The sequence below is a fragment of the Glycine max genome, chromosome 9, assembly GCF_000004515.6.
Source record: "Glycine max cultivar Williams 82 chromosome 9, Glycine_max_v4.0, whole genome shotgun sequence".
In the NCBI taxonomy this organism is placed as follows: domain Eukaryota; kingdom Viridiplantae; phylum Streptophyta; class Magnoliopsida; order Fabales; family Fabaceae; genus Glycine; species Glycine max.
Window position 1 is genome coordinate 37,945,599 of NC_038245.2, and position 18,202 is coordinate 37,963,800.

An 18,202-nucleotide genomic window follows, 5' to 3' on the forward strand; every position below is an offset into this window, starting at 1 on the left:
TTCAGTGGTTAGAACTAGAGTTATGGAATTCCAAATTAATAAAATAATTGGATAATGTTGGTTTCATATCCGCTAAATATAATTGCTTTGATATACGATCAAGTCTTTTGTCGCACAATGAACCCAATCACATAGGGGAATGGTATTGAACTAAATTTTAAATTGTGAAAAATCCCCAAAGAATTAAGCAGGGCTAACGTCCAACTAAAAACCTTGAGGGAACATATTATAGAGGCTCTATCTGCTAATAGAGGAAAGTGAATAAAGCTAGGGGCTACATCAAAGATCCTACCCCTATTTTTATTTTATTTTTATAAAAGGCAAAAAAATATATTATTAATAAGAGCATTAGCATGGCCACAAGTTAAAGATCCTACAACTATGCCCAACATATATGGTAAGAAAAACCTAGCTAGGAAATAAGTTGGTTTTGAGATTAGTCCTTGATTCTAAGTTTAATTACAGTTAAAACTTGTTATTATTTCTCTCAATGGATATATTTTGTGGGAGTTGAGATAAGATTTTTCAGTAATTCAACCTAAGTCACACTCATTAGATCTATGATTTCATTTTGAAGTTATATTAAACAATGGCTTTAATATTAACCACATTAAAAGACATTCTTAGGATAGTCTAACTGGGACAACCCTAAAATGATATATGTAGCTTGAGCGAGCCCATATTCACTCATGGATTAACAATATGTACCACAAAATTAATCTCTCACAATGAGTGGAAAAACATTCTTGTCTTTAGCCTAAGATAAAACAAAACACATTACAAGACATAATACTATGATTTCTGATTAATTAAAGAATTTATTTATTTTTTACCAAATTTGCATACAAATTAAAAGTCATAAATAACGTATACTCCATATAACATTCATTCAATAATTATAAATCTTAATGTGTCCGTTTCAATTACAAATTACATTACAATTTCTTTCAATTAAGCGTTTCTTCTGTTGCAAATTTATGAGTTTCTTAAAACCGTTTTAAGTTTCATTATTTTTCAATAGTAGTTTTTCTTAAAACATTATTAGTAATACTTTAATAAAATTTTGTCACCTCAACTTAATTATGATTTTTTGGTTTACAGATATCTTGCCAAAGTGTGAGGTCGACGTGTGACATCGAAATTTAAATAATATTTTTAATTACTTGCTAGCAGCTTATACCTTAATTACAATTTCTCCTGTGGTTTTATGTATGGTAGCTCTTTAATAGTAGTATTTTGTGTACATATATATGACTTGGCCATGGTCTGTCCACTGACTTATCTATTAGTCAAAAGTCGGTTTACATAGCTTACAATTTTAACAGCAAAACTTCTCAAGATGGTTATTCTCATAATGCATTACTGATGTATGGAAGTGTCTATTGTCATTTCTACTAAAGTATTTTTTTTTACCTTAGAGATCCTTTTTTTTTCTTGTTAATTAAGCTAAATAATAATTTAAGTTTAATAAAATTTAATTAAAAAAAGGAACAAAAGACACATTATTTGAATATAGTGTTGAAAATATTAACTAATAATATGATTAAAATAATATATATAAGTGAATGATAACTTTAATTTCATGAACTAATTTTTAAGATTAAATTAAATTCAAATATAAATTTTAAAATGATGTATGCTAATAGTTATTGTTAGGCCTATTTTATAACATATTATCTGTTGTATGGGATCATCGGTAGATACTAAGTCTTGCAAATTTTACACTTATACTTGAGATAATGATTATCTCATTTATATACACTATATATCTATAGTCAACCTAGCTAGGATCTTCACACCATTTATTTATATGTAGAGAAACAAAAGTTTGACTTAAAAATTGCACTAAAAATGTATTAAGATTATGTTTAGAGTCTATCCTAATAATAATTGATGAGCACATCGTGTGATCTGTGATCTGTTACGGGTTGTTATCCAATGACCTGCAATACTAACTTTATGCCCTTGCTCAAGATGTGTTTTGTTTCCCATTTATATGAAATTAATTTGGCCATTTCTACTCAAGGTGAGATCTCCAACATAAGACACCAAAGTTTGACTAAAAGACAGCGTGTGGAAATGTACCAAGATGAAAAACTGAAAACCACAAGAAAGAATGGACAAACGTCTGTGTTTCCCTAATTCAAATTTTGTCATAAGTATCAGAACCAAAGGTACAATTATTACAGCAATTGACGAGGAAGAAACGATAATGGATGAACAACATTGTAATTCTTGATGGTTATCATGATGCGAAAGTAAGTAATGCCAGTGTATATACAACAGGAAATTCAAATTTTATGATGCGACTATTGAAAAACAACTACTGTAAGAACTAAATGCAGAAGCGTGCACACAAAACATTGAACAGTACCATGAATATTATCCATGAGTTTGATCTAACTTCCATGAAAATAGATAAAAATGACCTCGTGCTCGTGGAGTATTGCGCGAATGGAATAATCAACTAGCTACCCTTTGTACTTCACCAACAATTATACCAGATAAATAACAAGTACACCGCTGTACAAATCACTCAAGTTAATAGTATATACGATCAGAAACATCTCCAAATAATATATCTTCCCAAGATTTCAATTTTCATGTTCAGGCAAAGTCTCTTGCAAACCTGCAAGTGATTAAATAATTGTCACTACTACTGTAATATGAATATATTCAGAATATATATATATATATATATATATATTGATGAAGTTCCTCGTGTCAAGCACAAAATATTTGATTGTAGAATATATTGTAACTTGTAAGTGTTACTTACTTATTGCCTCCGTTAGCTTTATTTGCAATTCGGAGTAATCAGCGCCAGTCATATTCAAATGATTTGGATCCTTCAAATCAGTTTATACAAAAGGATAATAAATAATAATCAGTTTCAAAACCAATGACCAAGCATAATGCTCAATGAGAATTAAATTGACATGGTACCTCTGATCGTATAGTGTGTATGAATCTTCCATCTCTTCTGATTGAAGTAGTGCTAACCACATTAATCCCTTCTTTAAGCAGAATGTCCAACACTCTTGACATGGGAAACACACTTTTCCCGAAGCTGTAACCGCACATAATCTCAAGTCCTCCCGGGAAAGGATGAACAGAAACCAAGGGTGGAAGATGAGTAGTGCTACTGCTAGAGCTTTCATTCTCAGAACAAATATTACTCTTCAAATTAGACACCTTCACTAACTCATCCCTCTTTGCTTGCAATTGCTTCACCTTATTTTGTAGGTGGTTGATATAATTCATAGCCTCATTCACATAATCAGAGGTTGAGCGTTTTCCCTGAGGATGGTCATCAAGATATGCAATAAAAGCACCCCTAATGACTAGTGGCTTTCAAATTTCAATTTCTCTTAAGTTTTAATTAAAAAAGTAAAAAAAAAATGGTTTCAAAATGAAGAGACAAATTGTTCGTGTTTATATGTTTACCTTAATATATTCTAAAGGCAGAAGCGATCTAAGGGTGGCGCAGAGTTTTCCCATCTCTTGCCTTCTTTGTCTTTCAGTTTCTTTATGCATCCACTTCTTGTTCTCATCCATGGCAATAAAGTCTTCTTTCTCCTCAACATGCAAGTGCTTGCTACTCTTTCCTTGCCCTTTCACTTGTACAAAGATCACTGCATCAGCATCAGAGGATCATACAAGATCTGATGATCTTAATTAAGGTAGGGGAGAGAATAATCAGCAAATTAAAACTAATTAAAGATCAACTATTCATTACTTGGGGTGGAGAGGATTCATCATTGTGAATGCTATCTTTTTGGGGGGTGGCAAAAGATACCAAAGCAAGAAAATCAAGTGTATTTGGTTGTTAGGGTTTGAGGACTACTTTCCATTGACCTGATATGCTAAGATTCTGAAATCCTTCCCATATAAGATCAGAATACATCTCACCTGCCATATCGGTGGTCCTATTTATATTTCCTTTTCCTTTGTAAACTCTGGTGGGGCACAATGTTTTCTCTCTCGTTTGAATGTTAATAATAATCAACTCTTTATTATTTATTCTTAGTAGTTAATATAAATTTTTTGGGTAGGTAGTACACCTAAAATTTAGCTTCCAAATTCTGCCAAACAAAAAAACTTCAAAAGAAAAAGTATACATATAAAACGCGTCAAAAGAATGTAGTTGATAATGATACTGAAGAAATTTTAAAATCAGATTTAATAATTAATTTGATAATTTTAATTTTTTTCATAAAAAACATTTGTAAAGAATTTTAAATAATTTTTTATTTATATTAATACAAAAAGTTAACTCTTTTACTTTTTTGAATTAGTATAATATTAAGAAACAAATTATCACTTGCTCCTGATTAGCTGAAGTGACTAAGGCTCTTTTGTTTTTGTTACTTTAATTTACTCATTCTCTATCTCTCTCACACACAAAAACCATGTTAGTAACTTATAATTTTAAATTCGTCAAATATACTTACATGTATAATTTATTAAAATATCCTAGATTCGTTATTGTTATTAATTAGTATTTATGATTAATCGTAAGCTAACACACGTACACATCCCTTATACATGTGAATGCATGGTTGCACTTATTAGAAATGAAAATAGGCCATGTACTTAAGTATGATATAACTTGCTTTATAATTGGTTTGCTAGCATGTTATAGGCATTTTCTAAAGTCTTTGAACTTTAAATAAGTCCAATCTATTTTTTTTAATATTACTTCATATTAAGACTTTAAATAGGTTAATAATTAAGTCTATTAAAGAAAAGACCATAATAGATTCTAAGCTAACAGTAACAGATCTATTACTAAACATACCAATATGTCTACGGTTTACAAGCTTATCACATTAGGGATAGTTTAAAGTTTAAACCACCAAAACATATTGCATTTTATAAATATTAAAACTAACTCTCAACTCATATTTTAGTTGTTAAAATAGTCATATAACACATTAATATTTTTACTAAAAATAACATATCTATAAATTAACGAACCTGTGAAGCTTGGTAAGTTTTTCTAAAACCGTACAACCAAAGCTACTAAACCCGAAAGAAACATTGCAAAAAAAATAAATAAATAAACCCTGACATTTTACTAAATAAACTAGGACAGGTCATACCTTAACTAGAATAAGTCATAAACATTTAATGAACGATCTAATAACTTATCCCTAGCTTTTTTTTTTTTTTAAGAAATGAGGAAGCATCAAAATTGAACAAAGCATCAAGACTAACTACTAATAAAAATTAATAAACCAATAATTAATATTTATCAATAAAAAAAATTAGACACCCAAATTTATTGAGGATAAAAAGAACTACAAAACCACATGGGACCAAACTAAAACCCAAAGTTTTACATTTAGCGGATACACGCATGATTGTGTATAGACGAATTTAATCCAATGTAATGATTTGGGCGTGTGTACGTATTAGTAGATAGATAGAGAATGAGTTACATACTATACTATGACAATCACTTTCTTACGTGAGGAGAAAAGATGATTGAGATTAAAAAACTCACTTGAAAATTTACTTAAACAATGATTATGAATCACTATCACCATTAGGTCATTGTTGTTACCACTATCAATATTACACAAAATTTTCTCAAAAATATAATTATATTTTCTAGTTATGATTATCATATGATTATACAGATAAAAAAAACTTGATATAATTTTAGTCCTGAAAAATTATCAAATTTTGAATCTAATAATTTTTTTCCTTTAGGATTGATTATGGAATTCTGTTTATTTTATATTTTGTCCCTAATAACTATTTGCATTTGTGGAAATTGCAGATCATGGATCTTTTCTCAATGTGGTGCGAGCCAATAAATCCACCGGGAATAATATTGGTCCTCTTCTTTTGAAAAAGCAAAATTACGACAATCTTCAATCTTGTCTTGTCAATATCCACTAACGTAAAAAATAAAGAGCAGAATATGAAAAATGCGTTTCTCTATTCATTTAGAATGTTGAGAGCCTTTAAATAGGCAAATTACATAACTAAACAATACTCCTAATAGATATGACCCATATACTCCTAAATATGAAAATAAGCAACCAATAAGTCTGTTAACCAAAACAGAAAAATAAAATATAAGATAATTGCAACGTAGTGCATCAACAATCTCCTAAACTCTAGACCATTAACAACTAACTCAATTTTAAATAAATAAATTCAACAACAACATATAAGTTCTGCCAACAATTCCTCTCTTAAACTGATGTTTGCTAATATCAGTTTAAAGCCTTGGCTGAATCAATCATGCATGTAGATGCAAAGATATTTTGATGTTTTGATGATGCCAAAAAAATGTGTTTCTTAAGTTTTATTCAAGACAAGAATCTAAGATATCCAAGAAATTCAAGAAATATGATCAAGATAATTCCTAGAGTCTTAGGAAAAAAATTTCAAGTTGAAACAGTAAAAGGTTTGACCAAAGGATTTAACTTAAAATGTTATTTTAAAGAATTTTACTCTCTGGAAGATGTAATCGATTACCAGTGGTCAATGTGCCTTCTGAAAAGCTTTTAAATGTTTTAGAAAGCATGTAATCGATTACACATGGCTTGTAATCGATTATCAGTGGTTTGGAACGTTTTAAAACAGCTATAAGAAATTTGAATTTAAATTTTAAAGTTGTGTAATCGATTAAAGTAAGTTGGTAATCGATTACCAGTGTTTAAATATTCAAATTTCAAATGATAAGAGTCATAACTCTTCAAAAGTATCTATGTAATCGATTACACCATTATTGTAATCGATTATCAGTGAGGATTTTCGAATATAACTCCCAACAGTCACATATTTTCAAATGTTTTTGAATGGTCATCAAAGGCCTATATATAAGTGACTTGGGTTACAAAAATTCTCCAGAGTTTTACTTGTTCAAAAAGTCTTATCCTCTCAAAAGATTAAATTGTCTTATCTTCTAAAGATTTCTTGGCCAAAACACTTGCAATTCAATAAGGAATTATTTGAGTGCTTTATTGTACAATCTATCTCTTTCAAGAGAGATTTCTTCTTCTCTTCTTCTTACTCAAGGAAAGTGATTAAGGGACCGATGGTCTCTTGTTGTAAAGTGATCTAAACACAAAGGAAGGGTTGTTCTTGTGTGGTTCAAAACTTGTAAAGGGTTTTTACAAGATAGTGGAACTCTCAAGCAGGTTGCTTGGGGACTGGACGTAGGCACAAGGGTGTGGTCGAACTAGTATAAAACTGAGTTTGCACTTTCTCTTCCCTTAAACTCCTTTATTTATTGTTATTTATCTTTTGCGTTAAGGAAGTTTAGTTTAAATTGAATTATAGTAATTCATAATAAGGGAACATTGATATTATCATTAAAGAAGGATAAAACTTTAATTGGGGAAATAGTTTGTGATATCTTAATTCAACCCTCATTTCTTAAGATATTTGAGGCCACTTGTCTAACAATGCAGACACCTAATAACTCTCTAAGCTTCAAGAACAGCTCCCTCTTCAAAGCCTAGGTAAATATGTTAGCAACTTGATCTTTTCTCTTATAGTGTACTAGATCAGTAGTTCCATCCTTGCAAAGATCTCTTAAAAAATAAACTTCACATCAATATGCTTGCTTCTTCCATGTAGAATTGGATTTCTTGACAATTTAATGGTTGAACTATAGTCATAGAAAATTGTAGTAGCTTTAATTTGCTTGAACTACAACTCCTCAAGAATTTTTCTCAACCATATTTGGCTTGGCAAGGTGACAATTGGTTGCTTTTTAGATGACCACAAAACGACACCTGTTCCAAGCATAAAGACAGAACCAAAAGTGCTCTTTCTATCATCTAGATCACCTACATAATCGTTGTCAGTTCCCCAAGGTTTCATGTTCCTTGAAAATAGTGAAGAATTCTCTTGGCAGCCAACAAATGCAACTTAGTAAGATTTTTCATGTACCTGCTGATCAAACTCACAAAATACATTATGTCTAGCCTAGTTGTAGTAAGATACATTAAGCTGCCTACAATTTGCTTGTAAAGTATGTTGCCAACCTTCTTTCCATCGTGATCTTTATGTAGTTTTATGCCACACTCAACTATAGTACTTACAGCATTGCAATTCTTCATTTGAAACCTATTTAGAATTTGTCCCACATATTTCTTTAGAGAGATAAAAATCTGTTATCTAATTGCATCACTTCTATGCCCAAATAATAATGCATCAAACCCATATCAGACATTTCAAATTCATTCATCATGGACTTCTTGAATTCACTAAACATGGCAACATATGCAATTTCCTATAAATATAAGATCATCAACATACAAGCATACTATGAGCACTTTTCCCTTATCTTCAATCTTAACAAACATTGTGTGTCATAAGGACATTTCACAAAACCAATTTGAAGAAAGTAAGTCTCAATGCAATTATACCAGACCCTTGGGACTTGCTTTAACCAATAAAGAGCTCTCTTCAATCTATAAACTTTATTTTCATATCCAACCTTAACATAGTTAGGGGGTTGATCAATAAATACATGTTCCTCCAAATATCCATGCAAGAATGTCCATTTGATATCTAGCTGGAAAATGGGAAAAGATTTTGCATGTGCCGCTAATGCAACCACCAATCGAATTGAGTCATGTCTTGCAACGGGAGAAAATACTTTTGTATAATCATTCATGTAGTGCTGCTTGTACCCTTTTGCCACCAAGCGTGCTTTATACTTGTCCACATCACCATCCTTGTTTAGCTTTTTCTTGAAGACCCATTTTACACCAATGGTATTCTGACCTTTAAGTAGATCACACATCTCCCATATGTCATTCTTTTCAATGGAATTTATTTCATCATCCATTGCTTTTTGCCATTTTTCCTCTTTGACAACACTTTCAAAAGTTATAGGAAAACAAAGTAAAATGAGTAATTGGATTAATGTATCCTTGCATGTCAAATTCGTCCAGGACTTCTTCTTCTTCTACTGTAGTAGAAGTTGGTGATGAGTTATTGGCTGTTTCAAATGAATTTGATAAGCTTCTGGGTGTAACAAGTGTTGGAACATGCTCATGTTCAACATCATTATCATAAAGAACTTGTGTAGGTTATGGGTCATTCCACTCCTAGGTACTTTCCTCATCAAAAGTAACATCCCTGCTGGTCACAATATTCTTTGTCAATGGATTGAATAATTTGTATGCTTTTGATACATCACTTAGACCAAGGAAGATGCACTTTTCAGCTTTTTCATCAAGTTTCTTCTTTTTCTGATGTAGTATGTGAGCATAACCAATACAACCAAAAATCTGGAAGTAGTCTACAACCGATTTCCTTCCACCCCAAGCCTCCTCGGGTGTCATGTTTTGAACCACAAAAGTTGGACTTTTATTTAAAACATGAACACTCCAATTTACATATATTGTGTGTGTTTTATGTACTAAACATAAATATTTTACAATTATCAGAAATCACCTGAAAACAATATTTAAGACATCCGAAATTAATACAAGGGAAAAATTTTCATCATTGGACCCACTTTTTTGTCCACACAATTAGGGAACTGAAATTTAACCATCAAATGTCACGTTGGACAACTATTAAACATAAGACTATCCAATAAGTACTAAAAATGGTCAGGACAGTAAATCCAGTGTGATGAGAATCCTGAAATTGACCAAATACAGGCTAAAGGCCCAAGTGGAGAAGGACGAAGGCCCAAGTGGAGAAGGACAAAGCCCCCAAGTGGAGAAGGATGAAGGCCCAAGTGGAGAAAGATGAAGGCCGAGAGGCAGAGGCACTACCAAGACTATTAATTGTTGCTGAAGGCCCAAACTAATTTGAAGGCCCAAATAAAATATGTTTTTTAGTTATAATTTTTATTTATTGTAATTTTGGTCCAAACTGTTTAGAAGGCCCATGTCTATTTTTATCTTTTTGTTCAGATACACTATAAGTATTGGTTTTTGTTTTCAATAAAAGAACTTTTGGCATTTTCATAAAATTTGGTGAGAGCTTCTCCCTGGGTTCCTTGTTGAACCAATCTCAACTTATCAAGGTAATCCTTGTGGCCTCTACCCTGACTTATCTTCCTTCACTGGAAGTGGCATCATCCAAATCTCCGTAGCCTGTATCAAGCGATCCGCTCCTAGTCAAGATCACGTCATGTAGTATTAGAGCTTCGGCTCTTGATACAGGTTCTATCCTATCCTATTCTTTTTCTTTGTAATTTGTCCAGGTTCGTGTTTTGTCCTTGTTCTGTTATTTGTTTTCTTGTTTGCGTCTTGTTGCGTTCTTGTTTGTGTCTTTGTTTCGTTCTTGTTCTTGTTCTTGTCATGTTTTTTGTTCTTGTTCTTGTTTCTTGTATCTTTCAGACTTTGTGTAAAAAAAAATCTGTTTGAGTTCTGTTTCAAGTTAAAAAAAAGAGTTGCAAAAATATTGAAAAAAAGGAGAAGAAAAGAAGAAAAAAAGAAGAAAAGAAAAGAAAGTGGGTTTTTGATCTTTGAACACAAAATTAAGGCAGTTAGAGGCGTTTATGGGAAAATTGCGGGGCCAAATCCCCTACGGAATTTGCCCAAGGATTCTCCTTTGAATTATGAGCGTTTTGATATATAGTGGGCCTCAAACGGAAAACCGTAGCAAAAGTTATGAGCATTTGAAGTTGACTTGTCATATTTGTTATCTTATCTGTTATCTTATCTGTTATCCTATCTGTTATCCTATCTGTTATCTTATTTGCTATCATATCTGTTATCCAAATTAAATCTAATTTGTTATCCAAATTCAATCTAATATATTATCCAACTCAAATCTAATATATTATCCAAATCAAATCTGATCTTTTATCCAAATCAAATCCAATCTGCTATCCAAATCAAGTCCAAGTTGTTATCCCAAATCAAATTTGTTACTCAGTCTGTGATAATTATATTGTCTTTCATTTTATTTTATATTACCTTGTGTGTCTAATTTGGTCCATCCAGGAACTTAAGAGTGAACACGAGTGGTAAAAGGCAAGAGGGAATACATTACACAAAAGTCTATATTGAAAGCATCAAACACGAGTGAACTATCATCAAAGAGAGAAACACGTGAGTAGAGTGTGGTGAGGTCCTGAATCTTTTTTTTGTTTTAAATTACTACAAAATTCTTTGTTCCTTAATCATGGCAGGAGCTGGTGACAATGGTGGTGTATATCATCAACTGGACGGATTTCAGCGCTTATTACTGGACTCGATGACTACACAAATGCAACGTTTGTTGAACCGTAACAATGAAGAGCTCTACAGGCGAATAGAAGGATTAGAGCACCAAATGAATCCAAATGCTGGGAGACCTTATGGTGGCAACAGAAGGGTCAATGATGGATCGAACCGAATAGAGGAGCAAGACAAAATTGAGGGAGTAAAACTCAATGTATACTTTTTTAAAGGCAGGAGTGACCCAGACGCCTACCTTGACTGGGAGATGAAGATTCAACATGCATTCTCCTACAATGATTATCTTGAAGAGCATAAGGTGAAGTTAGCAGCAGCTACATTCTCAGACTATGTCCTTGTTTGGTGGAAGAAAAATCAAAGAGAAATGAAGAGAGAAGAAGGGCGGGAGATAGATACATGGACTGAGATGAGAAGGGTTATGCGAAAGAGGTATGTTCCAACTAGCTATAGTAGAACCATGCGACAGAAACTCCAGAGGTTATCCCAGGGAAGTTTGATTGTTGAGGACAAGGAGATGGAGATGGCACTAGTGAGGGCCAACATTGAAGAGGACACCAAAGCAGTGCATGATGGCTTCACCAATAAGATTTCTTTCCAGCACCATGACCATAAAAGGATTCTTAAACCTCTATCCCTTAGAGAAGTGTGTGATGACCAAATCAGAAAGAGAGAAAAGAGAGAACAAGAGAGAGACAATAGTGAGACACCACAGGGGAATAGAAAAAGGAAGAGTGATACACTTGAGAGATGGAGTGATACACAAGAGAGAGAGTGATAATTCTAATCAGTTAACTATTTATGTTTCTCCTAGTGTTCAACCCTTATTGCAGAAATTTAAAGATGTCTTTCCCAAGGAGATTCCTCATAGACTGTCACCTTCAAGAAACATAGAACATCAAGTTGATCTCTTTCCAGAAGCTTCATTGCCTAACAGGCTAACTTACAATAGCAAGCCCCAAGAGACTCAACATAAGGATGCACAAGCCAAAGTTGAGTATGTGAAAAGATTGTATGACCAAGTGAAGGTGCAAATTGCAAAGAAGAATGAAAGCTATGCCAAGCAAGCCAACAAGAAAAGGAAGGAAGTGGTACTTGAACCCGGTGATGATCCTGGACATTTGAGGGCAAATATTTTCCAAGAAGGAGGGAATGATGAGAATCCTGAAACTGGCCAAATACAGGTTAAAGGCCCAAGTGGAGAAGGACGAAGGCCCAAGTGGAGAAGGACAAAGCCCCCGAGTGGAGAAGGATGAAGGCCCAAGTGGAGAAAGATGAAGGCCCAGAGGCAGAGGCACTACCAAGACTATTAATTGTTGCTGAAGGCCCAAACTAATTTGAAGGCCCAAATTAAATATGTTTTTTAGTTATAATTTTTATTTATTGTAATTTTGGCCCAAACTGTTTAGAAGACTCATGTCTATTTTTATCTTTTTGTTCATATACACTATAAGTATTGGTTTTTGTTTTCTATAAAAGAACTTTTGACATTTTCATAAAATTTGGTGAGAGCTTCTCTCTGGGTTCCTTGTTGAACCAATCTCAGACTTATCAAGGTAATCCTTGTGGCGTCTACCCTGACTTATCTTCCTTCACTGGAAGTGGCATCATCCAATTCTCCGTAGCATGTATCAAGCGATCCGCTCCTAGTCAGGATCACATCACAATGGGTATTATTTTCAAACAAATGCCATTGGCATTTAATTGACTACGATGAACTAGTCATTTTTAAAATATTATGCATGTTTTAGTACTCTAAAAACAAGGACATTTTCAATGTCAATATCTTAATGGCCTTCATCATTCTTATTGACATTTTTTTTGTTTGAAGAATGAATCATTTATCATTAGTATAATCAACAATAACGAAAAAATAGTTATGGAGCTAGCTTGCAATACTAGAATAAAAATCTCATTGTTATATCCCTCTTTATTAAAATCTGTTGGTATAAGCTTAAGCTCTGACTTATGAACACATGCATATTTTTTTCAACTCACTAATAACCTTCCACTCATGATAATTGTATTTCTTGGGTTCAAATATAATTAACCTTCTTCAATTCTTTTGGCAATAGGTAGGAAGTTTCGTGATTGTCTTGAGCATAAAAGAGATTTTTTTTGTTAAAAGAAATTTATAGTACAATTTTAATATATGTCGTACATTTTCAGATGTTCGTTACCTTGCAACTTAAAATAATAGTACTAGATGACGCTGCACGATTTAAATGTGATTAATTAGTTACTCCAATAATTAGAGAAATGGTGACTATTTAATTTCTTACATTAGTTTCCTTTTCATAGTGAAGCACGCAACAATTACTTATCATTTATAGCATTGCCAAGCTCCACATAAAGTCAATATGTTGGTTTTAAAATTCTTCTTCCACACATGAAAGAGGAAAAGGGCAAAATAAACACAATAAATAACAACGTTGGACGAAAGAACGAGTACATTTCTCCAACAAGAAGTTGTTCATCATTCATCAAGTAACATATATATATATATATATATATATATATATATATATATATATATATATATATATATATATATATCACATCAAGGATCAATTTCCAAAAGCATTACAAACATGGGAATAAACTATAAATAAAAGTTTCCCACTTGTTGCTTGTTTTCTGAGCACTTATGAACACATGAACTTCCGAGATGCTTAAGCAAAAAAGACAATGAAGCACATCCCACCAATATTATAAAGAACATCTATAGCTGTTGTGAATGTGCTCCATTGTCTGTTGCGGGAAGGGAAACTTTAACAATTAATAAAATTAATTACCAATTATTATAGAAAGTCTCGAGAAAAGGTTACGATTCTAGTGAGCATAGATAAGTTGGACAAAGCAAGCATTTAGGTTGTCTACCACTATATAACTAAAAGGATGCCTATAATTTTGGGTTTAGATGGTGGACACTCTGAAAGAACATGAACTGAATTTGGAGAAAAAAAAAATTTGGGAAAATTCTCCTTGTGCATTATTGTGCATTGATCAATCAATAAAAAATATTAAGAGTTGTTATATATACAAGCAAAGCTATGGTTAGGAAGATAACTAACTAACTAACTAAGAAATTAAGTCAATAACTAACTAACAGAATTAGTTATTAACTAAAAGACTAAAAAAGAGATACAAATGACAAAGAAATCATCTAATCCTAATACCCCCTTTCAAGGTGGACAATGTATATCAACAAGGCCCAACTTGCACATATTTTGCTTGGAAGGAGTAGTATACAAGGCCTTAGTAAACATATCAGCAAGTTGACATCCAGAAGGAACATGAGACAAGAGAATGAGGCCTTCATGAATCTTGATTCAAATCAAATGATAACCCACTTCAATGTGATTTGTTCTTTCATGAAAAGAGGGATTCTTTGCAAGTTGAATTGTAGATTCATTATCAGAAAAAGTTCAAAAAGGAACATGAACGAAGAGATGAAGATCATCACAAAGATACTTTATCCATTGTAATTCACATGCAAGAGAAGCAAGAGCTCTATATTCAGCTTTAATAGAGCTCCTGGAAACTGTTGATTGCTTCTTAGCCTTCCAAGAGATCAAGGAATTACCAAGAAAAACACAATAGCCCGTGACTGACTTGCGACTAACTGGACATGTAGCCTAATCAGAATCAGAGAAAGCTTGGATCTTCAGGTCATTATCAAAAGGATAGAAAATACCTATGCCTGGAGCACCCTTCAAATATCTTAGAATTCTTAAGGCAACCTGTAAGTGAGGAGTTCTAGGCTTGGAAAAAATTGACCGATTTGTTGCACAACAAAAGCAATGTCTGGTCGGGTATTGGTTAAGTAAAAAAGTCTTCCAATAAGCCTCTTGAAAGAAGTGACATCCTCTAGAAGATCTCCCTCATCAGAGTTCAATCTAACATTGGCAGGATAATTGGCTGGTTTGCAACCAGTAAGACCAAATTCAGAAAGTATTTCTAAGCAATACTTTCTATGATTCAAAATCAGGCTAGTCTTAGATTATGCAACCTCAAAGCCCAAGAAAAAATTTAAATCACCCAAATCTTTGATGTGAAACTAATCATGAAGCTGCTATTTGACTGCATTGATTTCAACTAGATTATTTCCAATAAGGACAACATCATCAACATAAACTAATAATGCAATAAAGGAAGAAAGAGTTTGCTTGACAAACAAGGAATAATATGAAGTGCTTTGAACATAGCCAAGTTGAAGAAGGGCAAAAATTAACTTATGATTCCATTGCCTACTAGCTTGTTTAAGGACATACAATGATTTCTGCAGCTTACATACAAGACTAGGATCAGAAATGGTCATACCAAGGGAAAACTTCATGTAAACCTCCTCACGAAGGTATCCATGTAAAAAGGCATTATCCACATCAAGTTGATGAAGAAACCAATTATTTGCAACAACATCAGATAAGAGAAATCCTACAGTGGTCAATTTGGCAACTGGGGAAAAAGTTTCAAAGAAATCAACCCCTTCTATTTGAGTGAAACCCTGAGCTACCAACCTAGCCTTATATCTTTCCAAGGTACCATCTGCTTTGTACTTAACTTTGTAAACCCATCTACAACCCACAATGGGTTTGCCTAAAGGAAGTTGAACCAAAGACCAAGTGTTAGCCTAAAGAGCCTGCAGTTCTGTCATCATAGCTTCTTTCTAGCAGTTAAGTTTGTTGGTCTCTTTGAAGGAATGAGGCACAGAATGAGCAGAAATAGACATGCAAAAAGAAGTATGATTAGCATAACATTTAGAATAAGAAAGAACAAATTGCAAAGGATAAGGAGTTGTAGAATGAGTAGAAGTAGAATGAAAAGAAATATTGCCACAATGTTAATCAGACAAATAACTAGGAGGTTTCTTGAGTCTGGTAGAAAATCTTATAGGACCTACACTGATTGGAAGTGTATCATTGTGAGAATAAATTATAAATTTTTTAATTTGTACTTAATATTATTTTAAAAAATATATGTAAATAAATAAATTTATTATTTTATAAAATATTTAGCATCACATTAAATATAATTACCTGAAAATTAAGTTAAAGATTAATTGTATTTTAATGGAGCAAATATTATATTTAAAGATATTAATCATATTATAATTTTTTATAATTTTTTCCAAGTACTATTAGTGATAGTGATGTAATACCTATATAAAATGTATAAATTCAAAAGGAAAATAGTGAATATAAAATTATAATTATTTAAATCAAAATTAATTAAAATTGTGTGTTATAAAATATTTAAAAAATAAATTATAAACTTATAACAAACTTATTTTTAAGCAACAAAAAATGTGTATTTTTTTTTAAATTAAGCATATTGGCTGTCAATTTAATCACAAGGTTATGATTATAAAATAAAATGTATCAAATATTATAGTTTATTGAATTAATTTGTCAAATAATTTCTTACAAAATAAATATTTCTTATTTATTAACATTTAAGTAAGTGAAAAAGAGAATAATACAAAATGATTAACTTTAACTCTAAAAACATTTAAGATATGAGTCTAATTTTATAGCACATAATAACAATAATGATTATAAAAAAATAATAGCGTGAGTAATTTCACATGTAAAAAAAGCATGATGAAATATTTATTTATAATTTTCAAGACTATTTTCCTTATATGAAAAGTATAAATTTAAAAAAATCTAAATATAATAAATATAAATATATAATATTATTTAATTATTAAAATTTATCTGTTTATTTATTTATGGTTAATATAATATTAATATGTAGTAATTTTTAAATGCATTTTTTTTATCAAAATTAAAATTTATTTCAATTTTTTTGAATTAGTAAATTTTTATTAAATAGACATAGTTGTTAATTATTTAAAAATAATATTTTTAATAATTTTAAAATATTAATTATAATTATTTGATATTATTAAAGATTTCAATTGATTAACCTAATTTCATCATAAATTGAATATTTTCATTTAATATAATTAAAATTATATATTATTATTATTATTATTATTATTATTGATGTTGATAGATGTGAAAACAATATTAGAGTAAGATCATTACGATAGTGAGAACGAATATAGCTATTTTGAACTGGCTATGTTATCCTTTATTTTATTGATTTTTTCTGTGTCTATTTAATAAAAATAGTAAATATAAAAAAAGAAATTCAATCATAATTATCTTATATAAAAAAATATATAAAAGATTAAGTATTAAAAATTAATAATCCTACGTTATATATATATATATGATCAAAGACTAAAAGTTAATAATAGACATCTTTTACTTTTTATTTTATCTCATTTTTTCTTTTATATATTTCTTTTATTATCATCACCTCACTTATTATATAAATTTCTTTCTCTTTCCATATTCCTTCTTAATTACTTCTGCCTTAGTGTCTTCTACAGCACAATTCATTACCAAATTGGCTGATATAACTTTCCCTTGTTTTATTTGACTGTGTTCACGTGATTTGTCCACTGAATTATATATTAATCTTCGTTAATCGTTCTCTATATTTTTTTTTTATTACTTTCAATGGGAAAGCGCCCTAGGGATTCTCAAGCTCCCGATTATAATATAAACATAATAAAATTGAGCTTCAAAAAATCTGTCTCGTTAAGCAAAACACATCAATAAAACGTTTGCATTTCATTATCCTTCCAAGTTGTTAACGAAATTTTTAATCGGCTTCACTTTTATTATTTTAGAATCCAACATCCTTATTTAATAGATGAGAGATCACACGAGATTTTCTTAGGTTAAAAATATATTTAAGACATGCCGCCAAAAGAATATAATTTCTAGGTGCCATGCATTAATTAATGGGTTTCCAGCTAGCACAGCCCTGTTGACCATAACACTGCCCTTCAAATGCTGGCTATCATTTTGTTTATGTTTAAGGCACCATATGGAAGCTAAACATGAATTTTCGAAGACTAATTCAAACAAGTAGATCGATCTAGACTTGAATATTTTCACCAATCTATACATGAAGAAAATATAATTTTTCACAGAGAAAAAACTAAAGTT

At 31.3% G+C, this 18,202-nt stretch overlaps 1 protein-coding gene across 2 annotated transcripts; it reads right to left on the bottom strand.

Moving 5' to 3' along the window:
- Positions 1-2,117: 2,117 nt before the first annotated feature.
- LOC100795953 (transcription factor bHLH118) lies at positions 2,118-3,917 on the bottom strand. 2 transcript variants are annotated; one of them, XM_003533980.4, is made up of 5 exons: positions 3,740-3,917; positions 3,448-3,635; positions 2,947-3,300; positions 2,780-2,849; positions 2,118-2,629 (listed from the first exon to the last, which is right to left on the bottom strand). In XM_003533980.4, coding segments are annotated over exons 1-5 (648 nt in total). In that variant the 5' UTR covers positions 3,741-3,917; the 3' UTR covers positions 2,118-2,594. The 2 variants fall into 2 exon arrangements, with proteins under 2 accessions (XP_003534028.1, XP_006587371.1); XM_006587308.4 differs by having other exon boundaries at positions 3,448-3,620; positions 3,740-3,911.
- Between the last annotated feature and the right edge of the window lie 14,285 nt (positions 3,918-18,202).